Source organism: Rhagoletis zephyria, unplaced genomic scaffold (assembly GCF_001687245.7).
Source record: "Rhagoletis zephyria isolate East Lansing unplaced genomic scaffold, Rhagoletis_zephyria_1.1 Rzeph_scaffold_00496, whole genome shotgun sequence".
NCBI classification, from domain to species: domain Eukaryota; kingdom Metazoa; phylum Arthropoda; class Insecta; order Diptera; family Tephritidae; genus Rhagoletis; species Rhagoletis zephyria.
The window spans coordinates 93161-118554 of NW_016157580.1; the positions used below are offsets into that span (position 1 = coordinate 93161).

The 25394-nt window shown below is 38.9% G+C and overlaps 4 protein-coding genes across 14 annotated transcripts in view; 2 read left to right on the top strand and 2 right to left on the bottom strand.

Annotated features, from left to right (window-relative positions):
* LOC108359962 (uncharacterized) overlaps positions 1–3234 on the bottom strand; it is a 68426-nt gene extending 65192 nt beyond the window's left edge. For 3 of the 9 annotated variants that reach the window (XM_017612073.1, XM_017612071.1, XM_017612068.1), the window contains exon 1: positions 3118–3234. The gene's annotated coding sequence lies outside the window, so the exon portion shown is untranslated. Of the gene's footprint in view, positions 1–2929 lie in introns of all 9 variants that reach the window. The other 6 variants (XM_017612070.1, XM_017612067.1, XM_017612066.1 and 3 more) reach the window with 3 other exon arrangements.
* An 11679-nt stretch (positions 3235–14913) lies between these two features.
* On the top strand, positions 14914–18261 carry LOC108359965 (anaphase-promoting complex subunit 11-like). 3 transcript variants are annotated; one of them, XR_001847024.1, is made up of 3 exons: positions 14914–15168; positions 15256–16807; positions 16864–18261. XR_001847024.1 is itself a non-coding variant. In XM_017612077.1 (2 exons), exon 2 carries the CDS (start codon positions 15477–15479, stop codon positions 16524–16526), a length of 1050 nt encoding a protein of 349 aa, XP_017467566.1. In that variant the 5' UTR covers positions 14914–15168; positions 15256–15476; the 3' UTR covers positions 16527–18261. The 3 variants fall into 3 exon arrangements, 2 of the variants coding, with proteins under 2 accessions (XP_017467566.1, XP_017467567.1); XM_017612077.1 differs by having other exon boundaries at positions 15256–18261; XM_017612078.1 differs by lacking the exon at positions 16864–18261 and having other exon boundaries at positions 15256–15519.
* Positions 18262–19199: 938 nt separating this feature from the next.
* On the bottom strand, positions 19200–20907 carry PIG-U (phosphatidylinositol glycan anchor biosynthesis class U). Its single transcript, XM_017612076.1, has 5 exons — positions 20667–20907; positions 19978–20611; positions 19638–19909; positions 19441–19583; positions 19200–19377 (listed from the first exon to the last, which is right to left on the bottom strand). Exons 1-5 carry the CDS (start codon positions 20785–20787, stop codon positions 19267–19269), a joined length of 1281 nt encoding a protein of 426 aa, XP_017467565.1. The 5' UTR covers positions 20788–20907; the 3' UTR covers positions 19200–19266.
* Positions 20908–22172: 1265 nt separating this feature from the next.
* LOC108359967 (U3 small nucleolar ribonucleoprotein protein MPP10) lies at positions 22173–25132 on the top strand. Its single transcript, XM_017612082.1, has 4 exons — positions 22173–22251; positions 22475–22637; positions 22714–24430; positions 24502–25132. The coding sequence occupies exons 2-4, from the start codon at positions 22534–22536 to the stop codon at positions 24664–24666; spliced, it is 1986 nt and encodes a 661-aa protein (XP_017467571.1). The 5' UTR covers positions 22173–22251; positions 22475–22533; the 3' UTR covers positions 24667–25132.
* Positions 25133–25394: the final 262 nt, after the last annotated feature.

Sequence of the window (25394 nt, forward strand, 5' to 3'; positions counted from 1 at the left end):
AAAAAAAAAAAAAAAAAAAAAAAATAAATAAACGGCTGCAACAACAACAAAACGAAAGCAGGCAAGCGACACTGACACTGACAACACGCATTTTCAAGTCATTTTGCTGGTTTGTTTATTTGTGTTTTGTTTTGCTGGCGGCAACTTTCGAATTCAGTTATGTTTGATGTATCGAATCACAAATGGGTGAAGCGCTTTAATTAAAGCACATTTTCAATGGGTAGCATGTTTTTGTTTTTTTTGTATGTAATACACATTTAATTTTTGTTAATTTTATGTAGTACAACGCTTAACAAACGAACGAACGAACGTGCGCGCAATGTTATGTTTGCATGGCTGAGGTTTGCATTGCGCAGTTGCGCAGCTTTTTGTTGTGAATTCAATTTTTTTTATACGCGCGCGCTTTTTGTATTTTTTTTAATTTTTTTTTTTTTTCGTACATTTTAGTCGTATTTGGTTCAACTGTCAGACGCACAACAACACAATTTGGATTGACAATCGCTTCATGGGGCGGCGGCAGTCAACAACAACAACAACAACAACAATACACACAACACAGTCGCACTGCATCGGCTGGCTAAATAAAAATGCGAACTTGCTGACACTGCAGCGGCAGCAATGCAGCAAACGCATGCAGGCCAGGCGTTCACCGCATGAGTGATGTTTTTCCCCCTTTTTTTATTTTTGCCGTCGGCGCCGCACGGTGTTCTGGTTTGGAAAAAAGGAACAAAATTAAATTTCTCGAGAACAAGAAGAGCTAGCGCAAGAAATGTAACTGTATTTTAAAGCGTTTGAGTTAGAGAATTTAGAAAAAAATTAAAATGATCTTCAACAATTTAAGGTTTATTTTTTTTTTATGAAATCAGTAGGCAATGAGCTTTTTAAAAAGTTTTAAACACATATTTTTGCTGCGCTTGCTGGAATGAATCTATTCCACTGTTGCAAAACCAAAAAAATCGCTAAAATTTTTTTCTGTAAGTTCATTACAAGCTGTTTTTAGGTAAAACAAAAAAAAAAAAAAACAATAAAATATAGAAAAAATTTCTTTCGACAGTCTGATTAAAAGAAAAATTACCTTGACCCCAAAAGTAAAAGTTTTAATTTTTTCGCCTAAAAACAGCATGCATGAACTTACAAAAAAACTCATTTTTTTTTGTGTTTTTCAGACCATGGAAATGTTTTTCTTGACGCAAGGAAAGCAAAAATTTGTGTAAACAACTTTTTAAAAAGTTCATTGCAAACTGATTTTAGACCAAAAATATAAAAAAATTCAAACCCGTACATTTTTGAGGGTAATTTTAAAGCTCAAGGTAATAGTTTAATCCAACAAGACAATTTTTCCTGAATTACACAGCACCACAAACCGATCTAACCCTGCAAAACGTGGCTGAATCCAAATTCGGTGTCCTTGTCACCCCATCAGGTCACGAATAAGGGAAATTCAAGGTCAAAGTAAAAAAAAAAATTATCGCTAAAAAATAGGTCAGTGTTTACATACATAAGTTTCATTGGTCGCTGAACCCAAATCACGTGTCTTTGATTTGCCCTTGATTATGATCTGAACAGATTAAACGGACCGCGAAAACCGCTATACATGTACCTGTTATATTTGGTCCATTAAGGGCAGATTCTGTGTGTTTGACCTTGAATTGACCTTGATCCTGACCTGATGGGGTCAAACGGACACCAGGTTTGGATTAAACCGCAACCCAACTGTAAGAAGGTGCACATTAGGGCGGGTCGTTTTTTTTTTTTACTATGCGCGTATAGCATAGGAGGATTCGACGTGTAATTCTAAGCAAATTTGTCGAGGAAACCATTGGTCTAAAATTAATTTGGAGTTTGGCAAATTGCGAAAATAGGTTTCGAAGAAAATTTGGAAATTTTCACTGTTTCGCCCCCTGGTTGAAGTTTTAAGAAAAATATAAGAGGAAGAAATGGATTCCTCACACTAAAAAAAAAAAACACCTTATAGCATATTTTTATAAAAATTTTAAGCACTTCTTTACGACACTACAGCAAAATGCTAAGAAGCCTATTTTCGCAATTTGGTAAACTCCAAATTGATTTGTTCGACAAATTTGCTTAGAATTACTAGTAGAATTACTAGTACATACAAATTGACCCGACCTAGTACACAATAGTCCTTTTTGTGTTGCAGAGTAAGAGGTGTTTGTGATCCTGTGTTATCCACCTCAAAAGCTTTAAAATAGCGTTACTTTTTTTTTACTATCTTTACTTTCTTTCTATTCTCGGGATAATAACATACCTATTTGATTTTGTCCCTATTCCTTCAAAGTGGAACACTGTGCGCCGCTTGTTGTCGTTCCCGCCCCGTCGTAGCTGTTGCTAGCATTCCTGGGATTGCTGGCCACTTTTAATTTTATTACGTCCATGTATTTTTGGCTATCGTCTGCAGCTCACACAGCCCACAGCCCACAGCTTTTCGAATTGTGCACTGGCTATGGGGAGCAGCAACTTGAAAATTCGGTTGATTCGCGACGTGCCACTTGTACACTATTCCCTTCGAACTGCTGTGTATTTCGTAGTTTTTTCCACCGCATTTGAGTAAATTTGTGTTTACATAGTTATATAGTATATATTACATTTTTTGTGTCTATTGTATGCACATATCGTGATTTTGATTTACAATTCAGCCAGAGCGGCAATAAGCCATAATTGAAATTATCAAAGTGTGATTAGACATAAATTTTCAATTGTCGCAATAAACTCTAATCACATTTTTATCTATACATATTTCGATTTTACGTAAACACCTTAACTGGTTGTCTTAAATATGTAGTTTTTTTTTGCGTAAAACACAAAAAGAAACACGAAAAAACGGTGGTTAAAAATTTTCAGCACAAGGTACTGCACTACATAAATTTGTCGGCATGTACATACATATGTATGTATGTTTGCTATTTACCGTCGCTCGGATCACAAGACAGGCAGACAGACCAGATACGTTGGGTTGTGATGGGCACGGGCACCTCAACACACTTGGGGCTTAACTGCTTGCCTGGATAATATGTATATACATATGTAGCTTAATCGTTTCGCGCTACCGTTCGCTCGTTTGTCCACTTCTTCGTCGAGTAGGTTCTTTTTATTTACTTTAATTTTACCAATCGCTCCCGTTCACAATAACTTGTTCGCCGTTCGCGTGACCGTCACACATGTGTCGAGTTCAACAGTTGTCTACTAACTGGCCGTCGTCGACTGATTGCTGATCACTTGAGCTGGAGCTGGAGCTAAATGTTGGCTGCTGATTGTCTACATACCTATGACATAGGCTATTGTTGTTGCCGCTATCGCTTTCGTCGTCGTCGGCGTCATCGTCGTCGTCGCCGGCTATCCCGTCAGCATCGATATTACCTGTCATTAATACAATCGCTAGCATTTTCTGATCGACATTTCGGAAGTTGGCTAAAAATCATACGAATTACGCTGATATTGTTGGCTGCATTAGGGTGGCCAGAAAAAGAAATAAAGTAGATGCATACTGACTGCAAAGAAATCCCTCCAAGAAATCCTTATATGCTCTTCTCTTGACCATTAATGTCCTAAGCACCTCTTCCTTCTTCGGCATCTAAGCCTGCAATGACCCGTAAAAATACCAGCAATAATTCTTATCCTCTCCTTGGGGAGTTTTATAATTAGCTTGTATCTCTTTAGATTGTAACGCCCACTCCCCTAAAAAGCTCTTGGCTTGACAAAGTCGCGTGATATTTCGCCATTGTAGTACCCTTTGTTTACTTTTCACTTTCTGAGGGGCTCCTTTATCGTACTGGAGCCCGGGGTAGGGGTCGGGGTCGGGGTCGAGGCAGCAGCCAGTATGGCTGGCTGATCAGCTGCTCATTCTGCTCAGAAAGAGCATTAAGCTTCTCGATGCACTCCAGAACCAAAGAGGTTTTGACCTCGAAGGATGAGAGAGCCTTAAGTGCCAGCTGACTATCGCGTATTATAAGTACCCTTTCCCTTCGCTATTTCCTAAGAAGGTTAATTTCTGCGCAACGAATGATGGCATAAACTTCCGCTTGAAATGTGCTTTGGAAGGTTCTCAAGGCTACTGACAGCTCCAGTCTAGGGCCATATACGCTTGCTCCAATACCCTCAGGGGTCTTAGAGCTGTGTGCATACCACTGCAGAGTGCGGATGTGTCCCTAAAACATATAGGTACTCCAGGTCGCTTTGCTGTATATATTGACTTTGAAGCTTCTTTCGAAGACCACTACTCTGTGCATATCATCTCTGGGAAATAGCACTATTGGCAGCTGGGAGCCTAGCTTATCCCTGTTCCGCTCTCGTAGCCTTGGAAGTGACCGCCTCCACATGAGTCCTCCGCAGGAGTTAACTTTTGTGACAACATTGACCGCGACTCCATCCAAGGCTAAGTTCTTCATCCCCTTGGGAATTCATTTTCTGCTAAAATGGACAATAGCTGTCTTCTTTGCCAGGTTAAGACCTCTTTGAACTATGTCGCAGATGGTACTCGCGACCTTCCCCCTAGCAATGATCACTATGTCGTCTCCGTACCCTTGGTAGGGGAGGCCATTGTCAGGGAGTTTCATAAAGGAAATGAGACTTATCGGCCTGAAAGACTTAGTAAGAGAATAATCCTTCTACCTACTTTCGGGATAAAAATAACCCGGACTCTTTGCCACACCTTGGGTATGTGTAGACTGTCCCTCATACATAAGTAGGCAAGTAGCAGCCCCTCTCCATGCTTCAACAGAACTGGACTGATGCCATCCACTCGGGGGCATTATACCATTCAAAATAATCCAACGTCCCTCGTACTGCTCGCTGGGTTATTAGGCCTTTGGCCAGTTCCAGTCAGATGAGGATGTAACACCGCATCCCGCGTGGTCTAAATGGCATCAGGGAAGTGGGCAGATAGATGAATAAGTACCATCGTGTAGCCTTACATGTGCAAAACCGAATTTGGGGGAAAACGTGGGTCATCTGAAGCCTAAAAGGGAATGCCAACAAGCGAAGTGTAGTACTAGTCCCGCTGCCCTTGTAAAATGGGACCCGCGGCAAGGCTTTGCCGATGATATTGTCTTAATAGCTAGCGGAAAGCTCGAGGGCGCCCTCTGCGCTATGTACAATTCAAAGAGGCCTGAAACTAACGAAAGGGCATTCGAGTGAAATGGCGCTTAACACCAATCCAACAAAAACATCGATAAAATCTTTTAGGGACATGAGATAGCGGACTGAGCCCATTCTTGCGATCAAATAAGTGTTCAGAAGTGAAAGAAGAGCAATGAGAGAAAAACAGGACTACGCTTAGCAAAGTGTCTAAGTAGTTGAGGTATATAGCTTAAAAAACGTCCCAACTTCTAATCAATATCCTAAAGGAGAAAACAAGATTACTCACAGGCAATCTTGTAAGACGCTGTAGAAATAGGGGTATTCCACATCTGCGATTCGACCAAAGAGACAACCTTAACCTTCTGATCGAATGCAAATACATACGCAAGAGAAACTTAGGCCACAGTACGAACACATTCACTCCCCACTGCACTTTTGGAGTTTTAATGGCTCTTAGATTTAACAGAAGTATTGTGAAGAGCAGAGGGTACAATAGACCCTTACGTTGCAGTTAAAAGCCTATCTATCTTCCCCTCAAAATTATTGGGCTTCAATGAAATACATATAGGATGATTCAATAAGACCACAGATTTTCCTTATAAAAAAGGACAAAAAAATTTAAATCGAAATGGCTTCTTTTTAGGTCAACATGTTTGTTAATCTATGGCAATTATATATGAAACGCAATATCCGCTTAGTGCTCCTCTGCAAATACAAGATGCGCATATCAATATTTGCCACGACATTTTAGCATAGTTTGGGACCTATATCATTTATAACGCATATTATTTCGTTCTTCAGCTCTGGAATCGGTCTCTCGGGATTATTGGTATAGTTTTTTCTTGAATGGTATGTGGATTTTCAGTTTCCTAAAAGCGGCAGTTGTGCATTTAACGTATCTGTTTAGGTTAAAATGTATATCATCGCTCTTGATGATTTGTTTTTGTTTTTTGAAAAATCGGCGTCAACTGCTTGTTGTTCAAGCATCCAATTGGTAAATAGGCGGCACTTCAGCTCCTGTGTTAATTGAATTTTGTAGGCGTGTAAATATAGGACTTTTGTTTAAAATTCGCTGAGCGGTACTGTGGGAAAGATTAAATTTATTGGCGCCATGACGAATTGAAGTTGTCGTGGCCTGGTCTAAAATTTGTTCCACACCTTAAATATTTTCGGTCGAATGACCTGTACGAAGACGCAAAGGTGTTTTCACGTTTTGCACCAAACCACTTTCTTCGAATTTTTACTCCAAACAGCTAATTATTAACTCAGATGACCGGTTTTATTGACCGAAAAAATCAAATTTTGCAGAACGACCATTTTTACGCGTTGTTCAACCGACTATCGCTCAATGACTAAATTTGCTTGAACGCATGTAGAAGAAATTATCTAATAAAAAAATTAACATATCACAAATTATTGCTGTCAAAGATCTGCATCATCCTTGAATCACCTTACATAAGAAGACATTATTTGTTCGTTTTACTTAGTCGCTATAGCTTAGGTTAGATAAGTAGTAGGCTCAGGACTGTGCTATCAGAAAAAATCAGGGCATTTAGTTTGCCAAATTCACGAAAAATTAGACTGAAGAAGGAACCCCTTTGGTCTCCAAACCAAATTTGACAAGATATGACGGAAATATTTTCCAAAATACATAGAGTACAACATTGAGCTTTTCCTCCATTCCAGTCAATGGGTCTTCTGCGGCAATCTATTAGACAGCGTCTTTAGTCATCATTCCTTTCAGGGATGGACAAAGTATTGTGGAAATCTGATCATTCTTTCCTGAGATGTTTCTGTAGCTAGGAACCCAGGTAACATATGTATGAAATGTCTCGGCCATCTCCTTAGGAGTACGGGAACATTCAGTGGACGCTTTTGTAGTCAGCGAGCTTGTTTCCAGGCTGTCCTTGTAAATGTGGATCCAATTACGCAATACATCAAAGATAAGCCTTTTCAAATACACATCGGTTCCTTCAGAAAAAAACTGCAATCATCAGGTATGCGAAGGCAGCATAAACATTAACTCTAAGCTAGCTGTCAGGTTTTGAAATATCCGTGCCGGCATGAAATGATCTTGTGGTTCTGACCGCGTCTGTTTTCCAATCTTCCCTTGACAGAAGAACGATTATGAATTTGGTGTTGCTACTTCGGATTGGAGTGGTGTAGGCATTGCGTAGCATTTTGGCGATTGCTTTGTTTTTTGGGAAAAATCGTAAAGGATAATGTTTTTTCACTAAGATTTTCAATATTCTAATTCCTGTCCATCACCGTGCAATCGTTGGTCTCTGTCGTTAAATTGTTTTCAGCTGAAGCAGTACACAGCCTAGTTATGTAAATAATAAGCTGTTTCAGCAAGCATAAACTAATGTTGGGTAGTTCTGGAAGTCAAGGTTATACATATCTACGATTTCCTAGAATGGTGTCATGTAATTGACTTAAGTATTCGTCCTCCAAATATGTGCTGTGGGTTTGCTATGCAGAGATGCTTACTTAGGATAGGTGCGTGAACTACATCAGGTTATTTTTTCGGTATAGCAGAAAAGACCCTTAGATATGGTCCCGAATTAGTCCCGATATGAACCCGAACTATTCTTGTACTAGCATCAATTGGTCCTGAACAGATCCCGAAATGAACCCAAACTAGCTTCGAAATGGTCCTGAATAGTTCTGAACAAGCCCCGAAAAGGTCGAGAAAGTCGTGATCTTCTCCAGAAATGGTCCCATAGTAGTCCCAAACTAGTTTTGAAATAGGTCGGAAGAAGTCCCGAAATGATCCCGAACTAGACCCGAAATGGTCTATATGATCCTGAACTAGTCCAGAAAATGTCTGCTGGATTGACGCAAATTCTACCCTTACCCAGAGCTATAATGTTTACACATAAAAGAAATAGTTAACCTAAAATTAGCCATGATACAATAATACAAGGTGGTATCAGTTGTGACAGCTCGATTTGGCACTGCCTTAGCTCAGTAGAATGAGAAGAAAAACGGAAAGAAATTAATCCCCATCGGGGGAAAAAATATAAAATTTCACATTTTCTCCCAAACTAAATTTGCTTTTTTATAGTACATTCGTTATGAAATGAAATAAAATAAGATAAAATACCTTTTTAAGGAAACAAAGTGTGTATACTGAGAAAAAATTAAAAACATTCAACTATATTAATGGGCAAAGAATAGTTAAAGAAGTAACACTGTTTCACGTAAGGCAGTCAATATGGCGGAGTTAGAGCGAGAAGTTGCCAACTGATAACACCTTGTATTATTGGATCATGAAAATTAGCTAATCTGGTCACCTCAACTTTTAAACATGTTCATACATATATACATACATATGTACCACGCACACATTCATATTTAATACATAAATCACATCCAGCTGCAACTGCTGCCGACAGTAGGAAAGGAAAAAAAAAAAACAAGAACAACAAGTACCTTGTTTTGCTTATCCAATGCCTGCGTAATTAATTCTCTCCTTCTCCACATCTCTCAATACACACTTGATCAGTTCAGCCAGCTGCCATGCCCCTTCTTTACACGCCAGTAGTACCTAGCTTGATTTTATGCGCGCGCAAGAGTTGATCCACACCATTTTCATCAATGACAGTCGCAACAGCAGCAGTAGGCAGATAAACAAGAGTGACAACAAAAAAATTCCAATTTTATGTCGAAATAACTTGAGAACGAATGAATTTATTATTCAATCAGCAACACAATTGAACGCACACATACACATGTTTAACTGCATTCTAAAAACCGCAAAATGCAATCTTTATTGCGAAATCACTTTGTTGCAGTTTTACTTTAGTTTCATATAAATTGTAGTCGCGCACTTCGTGTACAAAAAATAAAAGCAAACAAAGTCATGACAACACTGGAGATTTCGATGCTTCATACAAAAAGGTGGTTAGCCTCTTCAAGGATCATCACTGATTGCCAAGGTGAAGGCGTTTAACATATTTGGCGGTTAAAAACTTTGTGAACGGTATTGCGAATCCACTGGTATAGGTAACTGCTTTTCAAACGGGTTCCGGTTTTTGACAAATTTCTTTTAGCCATCACATTGCATGTATTGTGTAACAAAAAATTTACCGTAGTTAAAACTCCAACAATTTTGCTTGCTACCAGCGCGTGGTAATTAACTGTTGCAGCGCATTATTTTCGTTACATTTTTAATGATTTTTATTCATTCACTAAATTAAGTAATGGGTTTAATAACTTGAACTATTTTTACATTTTCGACATTTCTTTTCTTGCACTATTCGCCGGATTTAACTGTCAAATTAGTGAAGACAAAAACCACGCATCTAATGCAACGATGCCAGTAGTGAAAAAATTCAATTGTGGAAGTCCTTAATATCGTGTTCACATGTGGCGATTTTACAGGCAATTTTAGAGGCGATTAGTTGCATGAACCAATTAGAACAGATCTGACCGGTTGAGAAGCAACCATTTGTAATAGCAATTGAGAAAAAAGTGTGTGACGTTCGTAATTTAGAAGTTTGCTATTTCTGTTTCGCTTCTTTCTTTATGTGAATTTTGTCGGTGGTTTATTTCAGTGATTTTTTGTGCAAATGTTATTAAAATCAAGTGCGCGGTGATTGGATGCAAAAACACGTACAAAAATAATAAATTGGTTAGCACAAACATGTGCACAACATTGCTTGCCTTTTTTCTTTATGCTTCGTCTTCATATTCTTTGTTTACTTTTCACAGAAAATAAAATGGCGCCGAAATTACAAACGTCAGGCAGAAAATTACTTTTTTCTTTTGCTTCATCTTGTCAGATCTTGTGTAGTTGGATCATGGATTAGTTGAATCACTAGTTGGCTGCCCCCCAACTTGATTGGAAGCAACTAGTTGAAAGGCCGTTCACACCAGTCGCAGTGGAGAAATTTTCTGGGGGACGGATAACGTTCCAGCTTAGCTATTCAAAGCCATCGACAAGGGTATATATCACGACACCTATATGTTGGACTAGAGGCTGTCAGCTCAAGTTGTTGAGCATCAGCTCCACAACAAAAGCCAAATGCGCGCGGGTAAAGAGCATGCTTTCGAAGTAAGTTATCGTAGGATGCAGTTGCAGAAACCAACTCAACAATGTTCCGCTTTGAAATGATCCGCCTCTAGAATCTGTACGACTGCAGAATAATCCTTCCGATGAATTAGGCACAATATAAAGCAGCGATCTGTAATGCCCATCGAGATGCAGACAATGTGAGATTTAGTAACTGCAACGACGGTTATAGTGCTATAAGATCGGCTGTCGTCGAAAAACGAATGATGACGTTCGCCGAGTTCGGGAAAAACACCAAGTCATTCCGGCGCGTAGAACAGGCTGTCATGGTGATGTCACAGTCGTGAATACCCTTACAGACCTCTGCTTGAGGAAGAACTTCCGCCCAGTCACGTTAGAAGGTATCTTTTCAAGTATATGGATGCGGGCCAGATATGCATACATTATCCAGCCATTGGACCTGACGACATAACGACGATCATTGGTATTCATAGAAAATAGGTCACCACCAACCGAGACTCCCGTCCTATGAATGTCGTCATCGAAGCTTCGGCTGCTACGGGAGACCAGCGCTACTCTGCCTCAGTTACGGTCAGAATAAGCTTCCGAAAAAGGCCAAGAGCGTCCTAGTCCAGCTCCATTCGGTGTGGTTTCGCAGACTTTCCCCTCGGCGAAGCTCAGAAGTGAAAAATATCTGCCCAGAGAGCAAACTTGATTGTCACAACATCCAAAATCTTTTCGCGTGCGCCTCCAACCCAACGGCCCTAGCACCCGCGGCGTTCTCGTTCTCAAACTCACCACTCTCAGTCTGAGCACGGATGCGAGATCAAGAACAACATGTTTTTTAATAGACTGAAGCTCTTCCAGTAACCACTGCCTAGAACTTATTAATGAGCCTTAGGACCAGGCGAATGGCCATTGACCAGCTTTTATCAATATTTTAAGTCCCTGAAGATGCCATTTTCATTAACTCTAATGGCCAGTTTTTCAGTGCACGGCCGTAGTTTAAACTCAGTTTAAACGCCTGATCTGGCTGGTTTAAACTAAGATCAGCCAATCAAATGTCAGCTAGCTGTTCAATTTAAACTCAGTTTACTTAATCTCAGTTTAAACTGGCACTGAAAAACTGGCCCTAAGATACTGAAAACTAGTACTTTCCAACTGCCCAGTGGATGCTGATAGAGCGGTTCGGCATGGAAACTGGTCTTTTCCATCCGTACTAGCAACGCGACGCTGGATATTGTCCATTTAGATCGCCCGCCCGTAAACCAATATAAAGAAGAGGTGGTTTGGAAACTAGTACTGTGAATGTGAGGTAACTCATCACTGTGAAAACGGCGGTTAAAAAATTTTGACCCTCTGACATTTTTAACACAAGGGCGATTGCAAAAATACTAGGAACTTGGAAGGAGATTCTGTAACCAGTAGTTTTTCATATCAATCGTCAACAACTGCGACAGCGATTCGAAAGTTGTAGCTAACTGGTTACAGAATCTCCCCTGTGGTGTCCGAAGAATCTGTCCGCATGTGATATAACCGTTCGACAAACTATGCATTGTGGCAAAGTCATTACAGAATAGTCAATCTGGTTGAGGCTGCTGGGCATGTCTAAAAAGAGTTCAGTCCATTTTTTTTAATTTTGGTGTAACGTGCCTGGTATTAAAATTCAGTTGTCCCAGATTTAATTGTGTTCGTCAAATCAAGGGCATATGTTTCGAAAAGTGTAGATTAGTTTGAGGCTGATATAATAGGTTATTTCCAGTACTCAACGCGTTTGTTCCCCAACGCAACGCAGGTTCCCGCGGATGCACGAAATGGCCCAGAAATCGTTCCCGTACTCAAGAAAATAGCCAGTAGAGAGTGCATGGGGAAATGTTTAGTAGCGCTCACATTGTTTTTGGGGTGGAAGGCGGAGGGGGAGGGCCCTTCGAGGGTTTATATCCCTCAGGCAGTAGAATTCTGCTTTCTGTGTTGCAAAAGAAGGGGGGCTGAACACCTTTTGCAGAGAACACCTTTCTGCGTAGGCGGCCTTCGGCCGCACTTAGGGATTGTAACCCTCAGGCTGTAGAATGCTCCTTTCTATTTTGCGAAAAAAAGGAGCTGAACACCTTTTGCAGAGAACACCTTTGTATATTTTTAATGCTTACTGGGTTATATCCTCTCTTCTTTTGTCTCTCATTCTTTTACATATTTTGGAGTTTGACAGCTGAACTCCGCCATTTAACTTGCATATGCAACCAAAGTCAGACGCGTAATTTTGAAGGTGTTTTTATTTAATTAATTGTGATTAATTGGTTAATATTAAATTCGTAAAGCAAGTTATGGCATAAATGCAGTTGGGCTCCAAATCTCAAATTTAAAAAACAAAATTGGAATCGATAGAGATGATTGAGCTGAGTATAACGGTATACTTCTTTTTTTGGGCAAACAACAACAAGAATTATCAAAGTTTAAAGTTCAAAATAAGCAATTTTTTAAATCAAGATTTCTCAAAAACGAATGAATGGATTTTGATCTCATTTAATAGGAAATTTGATTCCCTTTAATTTGGTATACGTACTTTATATATATGTTGTATAGTTCCCACAAAAATTGTATTAATGTAAAATAATTATAAAAAAAGTGTGTAGGGTTGATGGGGGTTCTAAAGGGGGTGTATGTAAAGTTTTAAAGCGCGCAACCTTATAGTTTTTAAGTAATTTGTTATTAAAGTTTGTAATTTTCACTAAATTGTATGGGACTATTTCACTAAATTTACACGTTATTTACACTCAATATATGCGCAGCTAGAGTGTGCACGTTCAAACAAATAAATACTTTTAGTATATTACAGCTTTTTTATAAAAAATTGATTGTTGTTTAATTTTATGAGAGTACATGCAGAATATGTGCAAATGGCAGCAGGACTGTGTTGCCATATCTAAAAACCAAGAGTGGAAAGCAAGACCAAAAGAAAATACGATTGAAATGAAAATACGACAAGGTTCTTTTGTTCAGATAAAAATAAATAGTAGGGGGTTGGGGTAATATTCCCCCATAAAATACTGAAACACATTTTTAACACATTTTTTTTTTATGTGGTACCCTTTAAAAGGGGTCACAAATCTCTGTGGAACAAAAACAAAACATAAATAATAATTTTTACTTTCGTCCACAGTATTTTAGCGTAGAATTCCTTTCTGCGTAGGCGGCCTTCGGCCGCACTTAGGGATTATAACCCTCAGGCAGCAGAATTCTCCTTTCTGTGTTGCCAAAGAAAAGGGGCCGAACACCTTTTGAGAACACCTTTCTGCGTAGGCAGGCCTTGGCCGCACTTAGGGATTATAACCCTCACAACGTAGAATTCTCTTTCTGTGTTGCTCCCCCTACTATTTATTTTTATCTGAACAAAAGAACCTTATCGTATTTTACTTTTAATCGTATTTTCTTTTGGTCTTGATTTACCCTCTTGGTTTTTTTAGATATGGCAACACAGTCCTGCTGCAATTTGCACATATTCTGCATGGACTCTCATAAAGTTAAACAACAATCAATTTTTTATAAAAAAGCTGTAATATACTAAAAGTATTTATTTGTTTGAACGTGCACACTCTAGCTGCGCATATATTGAGTGTAAATAACGTGTAAATTTAGTGGAAAGTGCATTATATATTGTGAAATAGTCCAATACAAGTTGGTGAAAATTACAAACTTTAATAACAAATTACTTAAAAACTATAAAGCTGCGCGCTTTGAAACTTCATACAGGGAACTATGAGACCCCCATCTACCTCCCATATTTTCCTTAATGCTGAACTCCGGGGTTAGCAATCTAAAGCCCACCCCAAAATAATCTATCTTAGGTTGATAAAATTATGTGTTTCTTTAATAAATAAGTTAAATTATATATTTTAATAGTGTTTAAAAAGTGAGAACAGGTGATTTAGTGAATCTTTGTCGGTGTAATTGCCCATAGAATACAACGAAATTTAACAAAAGTTTTTTGTTCATAACTTTTAAATGGTTAATAATATTGGCCCCCCCGCCGCATTGTTATTAGGGTAGCCGAAACGCGTCGTTTGGTACCCCTTCCGACTTTTCCGCACCTTTTTAGGGGTTGCTACCCCACCCTAGAGAATTACCATATTTTTCAACAAATTTTTTGTGTGAAGTCTTAAAATACACTCTTATTTTTTGTTTCTATCCTATGCTTCTGGCAGCTCTCAATTATTTCGCTTCGCCGTATAGCGAATTTTGCTATTATATTATGCGCGTTCCTTATCTCCCAGAAATAGTCAGAAAAAGTCCGAAGTAGTCAGATTTAGTCCAAAAAGCGTTCCTTAACTCGGAAATGACAGCAAAAATGAGAGAGCAACAGTCAGTGAGAGCGACTCTCATCAGTCCGAAGTAGTCAGATTTAGTCAGAAGAATTTTTTCTGGCAAAATCCTGAAAAGTGTCAAACTCAACTGAATTTAAATTAACGGAAATTAAAGAATACGCAAAAAGTGAGAATAATCTAAAAAGTAAAAGAAGTGAATTGAAATTGGAAGGAGGCAAAAAATAATTGATATAGCAAGTGTTTATTGTGCTTGTGCTTGTGTGAATGTGTTTTGTACATACATTTCTGTTCTTATTTGACGTTAGTTTTGTTGTTGCCATTCTTTGGACTAAAAATTTGGTTTTTTGCGTTCCTTTACTTTTCCTGTTACTCTCTTTTAGTGAGCGCATTTTGCTTACGCTCTGGCATTTTGACACTTTTCAGATTTTAGTCCAAAAAGATAAGGAATGAACCTATTGTTTTTCGCCTACCTAATTTTCGCCGCACTATAGCAAAATCAAAAGCAGAAAACACAAAAAGGGCCAGAGCAAAAATTGTGAAAATTTTTGTTGAAATTTTATTTTTTGGCCTATAAACATAATAATTAATATTGTGCTGTGTACTTTGCATTTGTTTTAATCAATGATCCTAATGTTTGCAAAATGAAACTAACAATTAAATCGTGGACTGGAGTAGCAACTTGGCGATGGATCGCAAATGATGAAAATTGCGGCATCTGTCGAATGTCATTCGAGAGTAAGTGGCGGAGCTCCATATTATATGCAACCAATAATGATTAAATATCAGGTTAAGTAATCTAACACTAATTTCCATTTGTTTTAGGTACCTGTCCGGAGTGTTCGCTACCTGGTGACGATTGTCCTTTAGTGTGGGGCGTGTGCTCTCATTGTTTTCATATGCACTGCATTGTAAAGTGGTTGAATTTGCAAACTATGAATAAGCAGTGCCCTATGTGCCGACAAAGCTGGAAGTTTAATATACATTAAGAACGCCGGACGTTGGCTTGCAACAAAAATTTCGTAAAAGTCATAAATGAATACTGAATGCGAGTTAAACGCGCAAATTTAATAACAATAAATTTATATAGATATTTAAAATTTAAACGGCATATGAGATTAGCAAGGGAACGTTCACGAGAGCGTGAAATGGATAGCGAATTGAATAAATTATCTTTACCGGGCCTGCCACCACTGCCAAAAAGTCTGAGCACAGCAGCTGCAGGTGTTTCGTCGGCAAACTCATCCGCAACGCACTCGAATACTGCTTCGCCGTTAAATCACCACCACCATGGATTGCATGGTGTCGAAAGTGTGGATCTCTTTTTGGGACCGTCCACATCGGCGGCAGCCACGCGCAACCACTATCGACACGGCAGCCTATCGTCAACGCAGGAGTCGTTAAGCGATCGAGAAAGTATACACAGTCGCGCATCTTCATCACACAGCAGTCATCATACACCTACAAACACACATACCGACAACGGGTCGAGTTCGATGGGTGGAGGCAGTGTGAGTGGCAGTAGCAGTACTAGCACATTGGACACACAACTAGCCATACTGCGTCGTGAAATGTATGGTTTGCGGCAGTTAGATCTTTCACTACTCTCACAATTATGGGCACTCAACGAATCAATTCAGGGATTTCGTGTATTCTTACAAGAACAGGAGGCGCTATCGCCGCCATCTCCCTCACCTACGCCATCCGATACGAATTCGCTTACATCCGAAGCCGAGGAGGAGTCTTATTCAGCGCAGCCCTTAAAGCTAGCACATCCCATTGCAGTGCCAGCAACATTACCACCTGGTGGCTCGATTACGTCGCACGCTTCCACAAGTTCAGCGTCGGGCACATCAGGCTCGTCATCGGCTACCTCCTCGATGGGCAAGCACATACCAAGCGGTATGCCTTTGCCGCCAGCACCGCAAAAGACACACCCTCAGCTGCCACGTATCCTGCAGCAACGTATGCGACGAGCACCGCCGCCACCACCGCCAACAACACGACCCAAACTTGGTAGGGACGTCATAGTGGCAGCAGCCAATGCTGCAGCAGCAGCAACAACAGCGACACCAGTGCCGCAAAGACCAGTATGACAAAACCCATTCTTGGATTAAGCATAGACACGCAGCATGCGAAGTGTTTTATTTGCTTAATCCAAGAATGTTGCGCAAAAACAAATTGTATTTGGTAAACTGCTAATGCGTTTGTGAGATAACGCGCGCTGGAACGGAGTGGCGGGCGTTAGCGTCAGTTACGCGGCTGCATGGTTGATAGTCGTGGTAGTTGAAGAGACGAACGTTGTCAATTATGTCTTGCAATTGCAATGCCATTGGGAAAGAGGACGGGAGAACATCGTAGGAACGTAAGGAGAGAGGTGAAGCGTAATTATGAATAAATAATCAAACAAATATTCAGAGAATTTTCAATTAGCTGTTTCTGCGGACTTTGGAGATGTATTTAGCAAACACGGCAACAGTAGTCAACGTGTCCAGTAATAGTGGAGCATATTCGGCAATTAAGTTTATACAATTAATGCGTTTCATGAGATTGTATGTAGTATGTAAGCGAGTAAGTTAATCAAAAAGGTGACAGATAAGTGTTGTACTGTACACATAATCTCGATTATTGCTGTTAATGGATTGAACTATCATACACATATAACGAATTGAATATCAAACTTTTTAGATATACGCAAATTATTTGTTAATGCATACATGCATATATATAAACTATTAGAAGCAAAACTTTACAGGTTTTTTTACTATACATCCACATGCACTACATTGACATGAACTTGAAACACATTTGTAACCTAGACATTGCATCCTAATGCTATACTGCATTTACTTGAAGGGATGATGACTCTTGTTGGTTACTTTTTTCGTTGCTAGTTATAGTTGAAACTATCGAAAAAGACGATAACCATGACCTTAGTTGATTTTAGCCAAATACATACAACCTTACACACAGAAATACTTACATACGTATGTATGTATATATGTAAGTATTTACACCCAAAGCGAAGTAGTACTAGACGTTCAATTCACATTCACAACTTGCAATCAATTATTAACTCCATACATAAATAACGAATAAATGAGAATCATGATTACATAAATACATATTGCGAATTACATCGATCTTAATACATACATATTTAAATTATAAATTTATAAAGCATAGTGCATTAAAAAGTATGGACGCTGAGAGCAGTATAGTAGTAAAGTAAGCCCCATTATGAACGTTGGCAGTTATACAAAATACAATATGAACCCCCATATACATATGAAAGCTAAATAAAATGAATCAACTTAACGCATTCGCATAGGTATATACGTAAAAAAAAAAATGAAAATATCTATTAAAAAAATAAAAGAATGAACTAAGCTAAGCTAAACCTAATCTTGTTCTCGTTCAATCGTTATAATCAAGCTCCTGTAATAAAAAAAAAACAAAAACGTTCTATCCTACTAATTTTTATGAAAGCATATTCCTTCTAAATATCTTTAAGCTAGACTCATGTGCTCACAAAGAACGGCCAAACCAGGAAAATTTTCTTTATTCAAAATTAAAGTAGTTTACTTCCTTGTAGGCCACTTTTACTATATGATTTAACGACGCTAGGCAGAGAGCACGCAAAATTATATAATTTCCTAAAAATATTTTGTTCTCCAAAAATTTTTGAGCCACACCTATGCATATTTACTACTAAATCTATTATAACTTATTAAATTATAAATCATAAAAATAGAATCAAAAGAATCAAATGTGAGAAATGAGGAAATGTTAATATAAATTATGCAATAAATTATTAAACCAAACCCAAAAGGGGAAAGCATTTGGATATTTAAACGTAAGGAGCTAATCACGGCTATCACGGAATCCATCGTAGTCTGATTTTTCGTGAAATCAAAAATACTTTTGCTGTACCAAAGTACCTCTACAACCCACCATCGCTCCAACCACACACAGACATCACCTTCCTCGCATACACTGACAAGTATAAAGCACGTATATCATATCAAATTTGATTCCAAGAAACACTAATACGCTATACAAGTAGGGAAATCTAAGCTGCAGCAAACAATGGAAAAATTTCCTAGTGATAGGGTAGTCGCGAATGATCTTTCGAAAGCCTTCGGCACAGTCGACCATGCTACAGGTGAACAGGTGGGTCACCAACTATCTGTGCGAGTGACAGACTTCGGGCTGTTCAATCTTCTCTGGTGTTACCTTAGTGACTTAACGTCCGACTCCACCATCTTGTCGACGGGCCAAACCACGACAGCCTTTGGAGAAGATTGCTGTATGTCTCTCCCACCTTGCTATATTCTTCATTGCCAGGAACTTACAACCCAAGAACGCTCTGATTCGTAACAAACTGCTACTCGGCTAGACGGACGACGGTAAGCCGCATCGCCTCCTTTCGCGAAAGAGGCGTATAGAAAAGCCTTGAATGATTAATTCTTGTTGCTACTACAGCAACAACGTGGTGATGGATTCAACTGAAATTTGCTACTCTATCAAAAAAATGTACATACAATTACATAAAATAAGGAATATTTATAGTTTAAATTTTTTCGTTTCTTTTTGTTTAATGCTAAATCAAACATTCTATGTACTACAAAGTTCCAATACTACAGCCATAAAATGCATTGCAGATAGTTTTTTTAATTCTAGAAATTTCATACTCGCACTCCAACATTTGATAATCTTGCAGCCAATACTCTTACTTGCTTCTTAGCTAATAAATGCAGTCAATACTAGTGGAGTGTGCAATTGATACATTTAGAAGACAGCTTAAGTACTGGTTACATTAGGAAAAATAGTAACTTATTCTAAAATTATTTTTGCTTCCTTGCCATCGACATAAATTTTCAAACCATTACGTAGGCAGAAATCACGTTTTACATGGGCAAACAACAGATCGGTGACCAAAAATATCTGTGGATAAAATAGTAGAAGATCAAAAATATGTATATTCACCAAAAATATTTTTATTCTTACCTGTCCGGTGGAGAAAGCCAACGTCGTACCAAAGTAGAAATTGGCATTTGCTGAACCGGAATAAATCCATAATTGCCAAAGGGCCGGCATCATTGATAAGGTGACCACAAAGAAGCAAAACACTACGAAATTATGCGCCATGACTGCAAGAAGAGTTTTTATTATATGAAAATTTCTTATGATTTTCTTACACTTACATTTCCAGCATCTTCGCCACAGCGGCAGAAGTGCTAAGTAGAAACTGACGTCACCAACACTAGGATACGAACGGAATATGGACATTAATGCTATGAGCACGGTTGCCAGCAGTAATGGCTCTTTGCGCAATTTAAGTGACAATGGCACAAGATAAAGGACAGTAGCGTTCATTTGAAATGTGATGAGGAACATTGTGCGGAAATGTTCAAACATTTCCGTAAAAAAGTACCAGAAAAGACCGATATTTGGTTGCAGATCGCGATAGAAGAAACTGTTTACGAGAAAAGTATGGCTTATACTAAATATTATGGTTAGTAAGAAAAGAAATCCGGCACTTACATGAAACCCAGTGTGGCATCTAAAAAGTTCCAGCTTTGCATTAAAGCATAATTAACGCCAGTGATAGCGAAGCAGGCTGCACCAAATAATGCCACTACACCTATGGCACTGGATGTAGGCGCTTTTGAACGTTGTGTGAAGACTAACACAACTGGCGCTATTAGTACCAGCGGATATAAGTTACGCATTGTTTCCAGCGCTAAGCAGCATATACAAGGCAGTAGATAGCGATGCACCAAGAAGTATAAGGTAAGCGCTAACAAAAAATTACTAAATACCGTCGATGTTAGCCCAGCACAACTGAGCAATGACAATGGATTGAATAGATATGCGAGTAATACACAACGCGGGACTACATCCATGTCGGACTTTTGGAACTGTAACTCCTCTGTATCGCGTGCAAATTCAAACTTTTGTTCTCTTTGCTCTAATAATTTAGAGCTCACGAATTTTTTCGCCATCTTGTATAGTAGCGTTGCTGTTAGCAGATCAAGTACATTATAAAGCAACGGCATAAAATTTGATACGGATCCAAAAATACGCACGAGTAGCACCAGCACTACAGGCAGCTCATGCACTACATCACCCGCATACGGATCAATACCATTTTCGTAAAGATAGATACCCTCTTGCACTGTGTGGAGAAATATAACAAATTAATGAATATTAGATGAGTGAATCTGACTGACCTCGCTTGAATGAGTTAATAGGCGTGGACACTTCCACACGTTCACCGATCGAATGAAAACTCTGTAGGTAATAGCGGACGATACCACCAAGCACCAGCAATAGGACTACGCTCTTTTCCATATTCTTTCAGGGATTTGTATGGACTTTCTATGTACCGGCAAACTTTTCTTCAGGACGCCAATTGGACAAACAAATTCTGACAGCTAAAATCGCAATAGTTTTTGATCATCAGAGTTGCCGTGACAAAAATATTTTTTCTACCAAAATGCCCACTCGGAATGTACCAAAATTCTTTTTTTTTTTGACTTTGGGTAGGTTGGCCGCTTTTCACCATCGCCAGGTTATTCCTCTGCTTTTAATATATATCTTCATATGTATATGTTATATTCCATTGATGCGTCCAAACGTTGCTCCACTGATACACATATGGTAATACCACTGAGGGCCAGAACCACGTGCAAAAGTTTCTGCTAATATTTATATCATGCGTCTTATAATTTTCAATTCTTTATCATTTATATCAATTATTATTATTATTGTGTATTGTGTTTTAATGGTCCACAAGTAATCAGGTTATTCCTCTAGTTTAATAATTATTGGTTATATGTCAAATATATATATATTGTATTTGAATGGCTGCGAACTAAGTCCTGTTGTTGTTGTTGTTGTTGTAGCAGCATACAAATTCCCCAAAGACTTTTTGGGGAGTGTTGCTGGAGTGACAGTCCTTGGCCAAATATAAATCTGGTTCGTTCCGGTTACGTAGACCCGACTGTCGTGGGAACGGGAACTAAGTCCTCATGTCGCCAGGTTATTCCTCCAGTTTGATAATTGATTGTATTTTGATGGCAGAGAACTACGTCCTCATATCGCCAGGTTATTCCTCCAATTTGATACCTTTATAGTTATTCGTATACCAAAATTCAAGAAAACTTTAGCTGTTTTCTACAAGGCTTAGGAAAATCAAAATATTTTGAAGTTCTGAGTTAGAAAGAGCTGTTCATGAAGGGCTGGATAAATCGCGATGGCAGTCGGATCACATTCGCTCGAAAAAAATTCTTGTCCAAGAAACAAAAGCAACAAAAATCTAGAGAAGTAAGCATTCAAGTAAAACTAATTGAGAGTTATATTCACTTAAAGCGATCCGTTTTTCCATAAATTTTATTTTTATTATTTTTGTTGTAGGTTCTTATGAAAACAAAGCACTCATAGATTTCATATACAACGTGAATACATATTCATCGGAACACTTTTTATTGCATTTTTAAGGCGTTTTTGGGGTTAAGTCTATAATGGGAGGTATGCTTTATAATAAATCGATCCCGCCAATTCTTCCTTTTTTTCTTTATTTATGTCCATAAATGTTGCATGCAGAAAGTTGAGGTCTACAACGATTCCTTCTACTTTCTTCCAAAAAAATTTATGTTAGGAGTGTCCTGCTGGGATTGAAAAATTTTACAAAATATTAAGCCATCTGGCAGCACCTTGCTATTTTTATTTTAAGGTACGGCAGCTTTTCGTTTAAATTGATTGTGAATGGTTGGAAGTGTAAGAAGCTGTTTTATTTACATCAATTTTTTGCACTTGNTATTTTCGCAGATTCACAATTTATTTAAAATAAATCTATCAGCCCTATCTCCAATTCCATGTGAATAAATCTCTCCAGTGCTTAAATAATTTTCACCACATTAAATAGCTGCACAACACCCTAATTGCCGAAAAAGCGTTGCTTGCAACACTAGTCCTTTATGGGGACCAAACTTGGTAAAAAAAAATAGCTAAGTTTGTTTACTGGATATACTGAGACTTGGAGTTAGTTTGAGTAATTTCTAATTAAAAGCGTTTTAATTTTAAATATTAGTTAAAATGGCCAGTGTGACCAAAGGCGTACTCAGTGAGGATGAAACTTTTATTGAAATTGATAAGGAATTTAAAGAAATTACAGATGATCCGACACAATTTCTACTGGTGTAAGTATTGCACGTGGTGCTCCATATATGCACCAAATGTCCAAAAACAAAAACTACTAATTCCTACAACTTATAGCGTCCCACCTAAGAAGCAAGAAGACATAAAATCTCTGCTGCAGAAAACATACAAAGCTTGTGTAAAACATGATGAAACGATCAAGAATGCGCCGGAAATACTACCGGAGTTATTTGTGGAGGACATGGATGAGGAACAGATCTGGCAGCAGTTAGAATTACGAAACAATACAGTATTCTCAGCTTTATTAGAAAATGCATCCAAGCTGCTGTCATTGCGCGAAGAAAAATTGGAAGTGCGACTGGATGAAGATGAGAACCAAGAGGGTGGAGAAGAGGATTCAGTTGAAAGTGAAGATGAAACAGAGATGAACGATGATGAACATGAATTATTTAGTGGTGAAGATGATGAGGAAGACGAAGAGCAATTAGTCAATCAAAGCGGGAAGGAATCCAAGAAGAAAAGAAAGCTGCGTTCATCTGTAGTGGACGACAAATTCTTTAAGTTGAGTGAAATGGAGGAATTTCTTGAGGAAGAAGACGCCAAAGAGATGCGACGAAACAAGCGAAAAACGGAAGATTCTATAGACGCTGGGGTTAATTATTTTGCTGAGGACTTGGGAATAGAGGATGATGATGACGACAACGAAGCAGAAGCTAATCCAACATACAAAGATTTCTTCGATGAAGATGGCGAAGAAAATGAAGGCACGAAAGAGCCTGTGAAGGACCATTTCAAAGATGAGCCTAGTGAAGACGAGATAGAAGAAACCCAGGAGGAGAAGGCAGAGGACTCTGAAGTAGTGGAAGAGGAAGACGGAGAAATTGAGAAACTTAAAAATGATGATGGCGACAGTAATGAAGATGTTTCCACCAAAGAAGCCTTGCAATCCGCCTCCTCAGGTACTGATGATTCGGAAGATGATGCGGGCGCCAGAGAAGAGCAGCCACAATCATCATTCGAAATACGACAGGCGCGTTTGATGCAGCGCATACGAGAATATGAAGAAGAAGTGCTGGGCACGAAGCCCTGGCAATTGAAGGGAGAGGTTCAGGCCCAGAGCAGACCAGCCAACTCACTGCTGGAAGAGTTTCTCGAGTTCGATTCAACAGTACGCCCGGCCCCCATAATGACTGAACAAACAAATCTCTGCTTGGAGGATATCATAAAGCAACGCATCAGAGACCAAGCCTGGGATGATCCACAGCCCAAAATAAGGCCGGTGCAGTCGCCGCATGAATTCCGTAAACAATTGATTTTAGACCAAGAAAAATCCAAGGAATCATTGGCGCAAGTATATGAGAAAGAATACCAAAAAGAATTGGATAAATTGGATCCAAATCGTGGTGATGTTGCTGCGGAGGAATCCAAAGAGCACAAAGAAATTAAACAACTTATGCGTTCACTATTCATTAAATTAGATGCGCTATCTAATTTCCATTTCACACCCAAACCAGTCGCGCCAGAGGCTAAGATAATAACAAATACACCAGCCGTGGCAATGGAAGAGGTTGCGCCTGTGGTCGTTAGTGATGCTAAATTGCTAGCGCCCGAGGAAGTGTATCGGGGTCCCAAGCATGAATTACTCGGCAAGACGGAACGTAATCGTACGGACAAGAACCGCGAACGCCGCAAGAAGAAACAAAAACAACGAGTTATCAATCGGGTGTTAGAAGAGAAGAACAAGAAAAAGCAGGAGCTGGGCATTGCGCCAACAAAGAAAGAGGAGAACGCGAAGCTGCTGAAGTCGCTAACAAAGCATCGCAATGTCGAAAAGGTAAAGTAGATTTTTTTATTAAATTGCTTTGACGATTTTATTCTATGAGCTAATGTTCATTTTACTTGCAGTTGAACGCAACCAGCGACGATCATCGCGCGCTAAAGTCGTCCAAGTCATTCTTCTCGAAATTGCAAGATACAACAAGCGGTGCGGGACAAGCTGCCCAAGCAGCAAAAGCCAAGAAGCAGAAATCCACTGGGAAGGCAATGACAGCGAAACGAGTGAAACTGTAATAATATTGCAGACTTTTTTGTTAGTAATAAAAAGTTGAGTTTTATTATATTAGCTATGTATAACCTACAAGAATTTATTTGTTGCACTATTGCCTGGGTTAATTCTGTAGGATATGCGTATTTGCTTTACTTATTTTGTTTGCGATTTTTGTGCTATTAATTTTGACGTCAATATACATATTCATTTCTAATGTAGCAATTTTGTGCTGTGGTCAAAGTCACGTGCCACAGCAATTAGCCTGCGTTCACAGGAGAATCACTCATTCACTTTATGCTGCGCGCGCCGGTAAACTTGGCTAAGAGCAAAGTAACTTTAGAATAGGTGTGTATGTATGTATGTTTGTGCAAATTGTGTCTTCAGTTGGAAGCCGCATGGGGCAATCGTTGCTAGAAAACGCAGATCATTAACTTATGTACGTTTCATTTTTAGCCACAACACAGTAGATTTTGTGAAGACGACCATAGGGGTCGCAAAAACTATGTGCGCGTGTCATGCAGAAATAAGATGGGCATACAGATACATATGTATATATGTGTGNTTGTAAAGACAATTTTTGTTAATTTTATTGGTTTCCTAACTGCATATTATGATGCAAAAATATCAACTGATTAAGGGCACCATCATTTGACAAAAGGTGGCATCTTTTGTCAGAAATAACATTTCCAGCAGAAGACGTTATTTCTAGTTGAAGGAGTGGCTATTACTCTACTCGCATTTGTGTACCTCC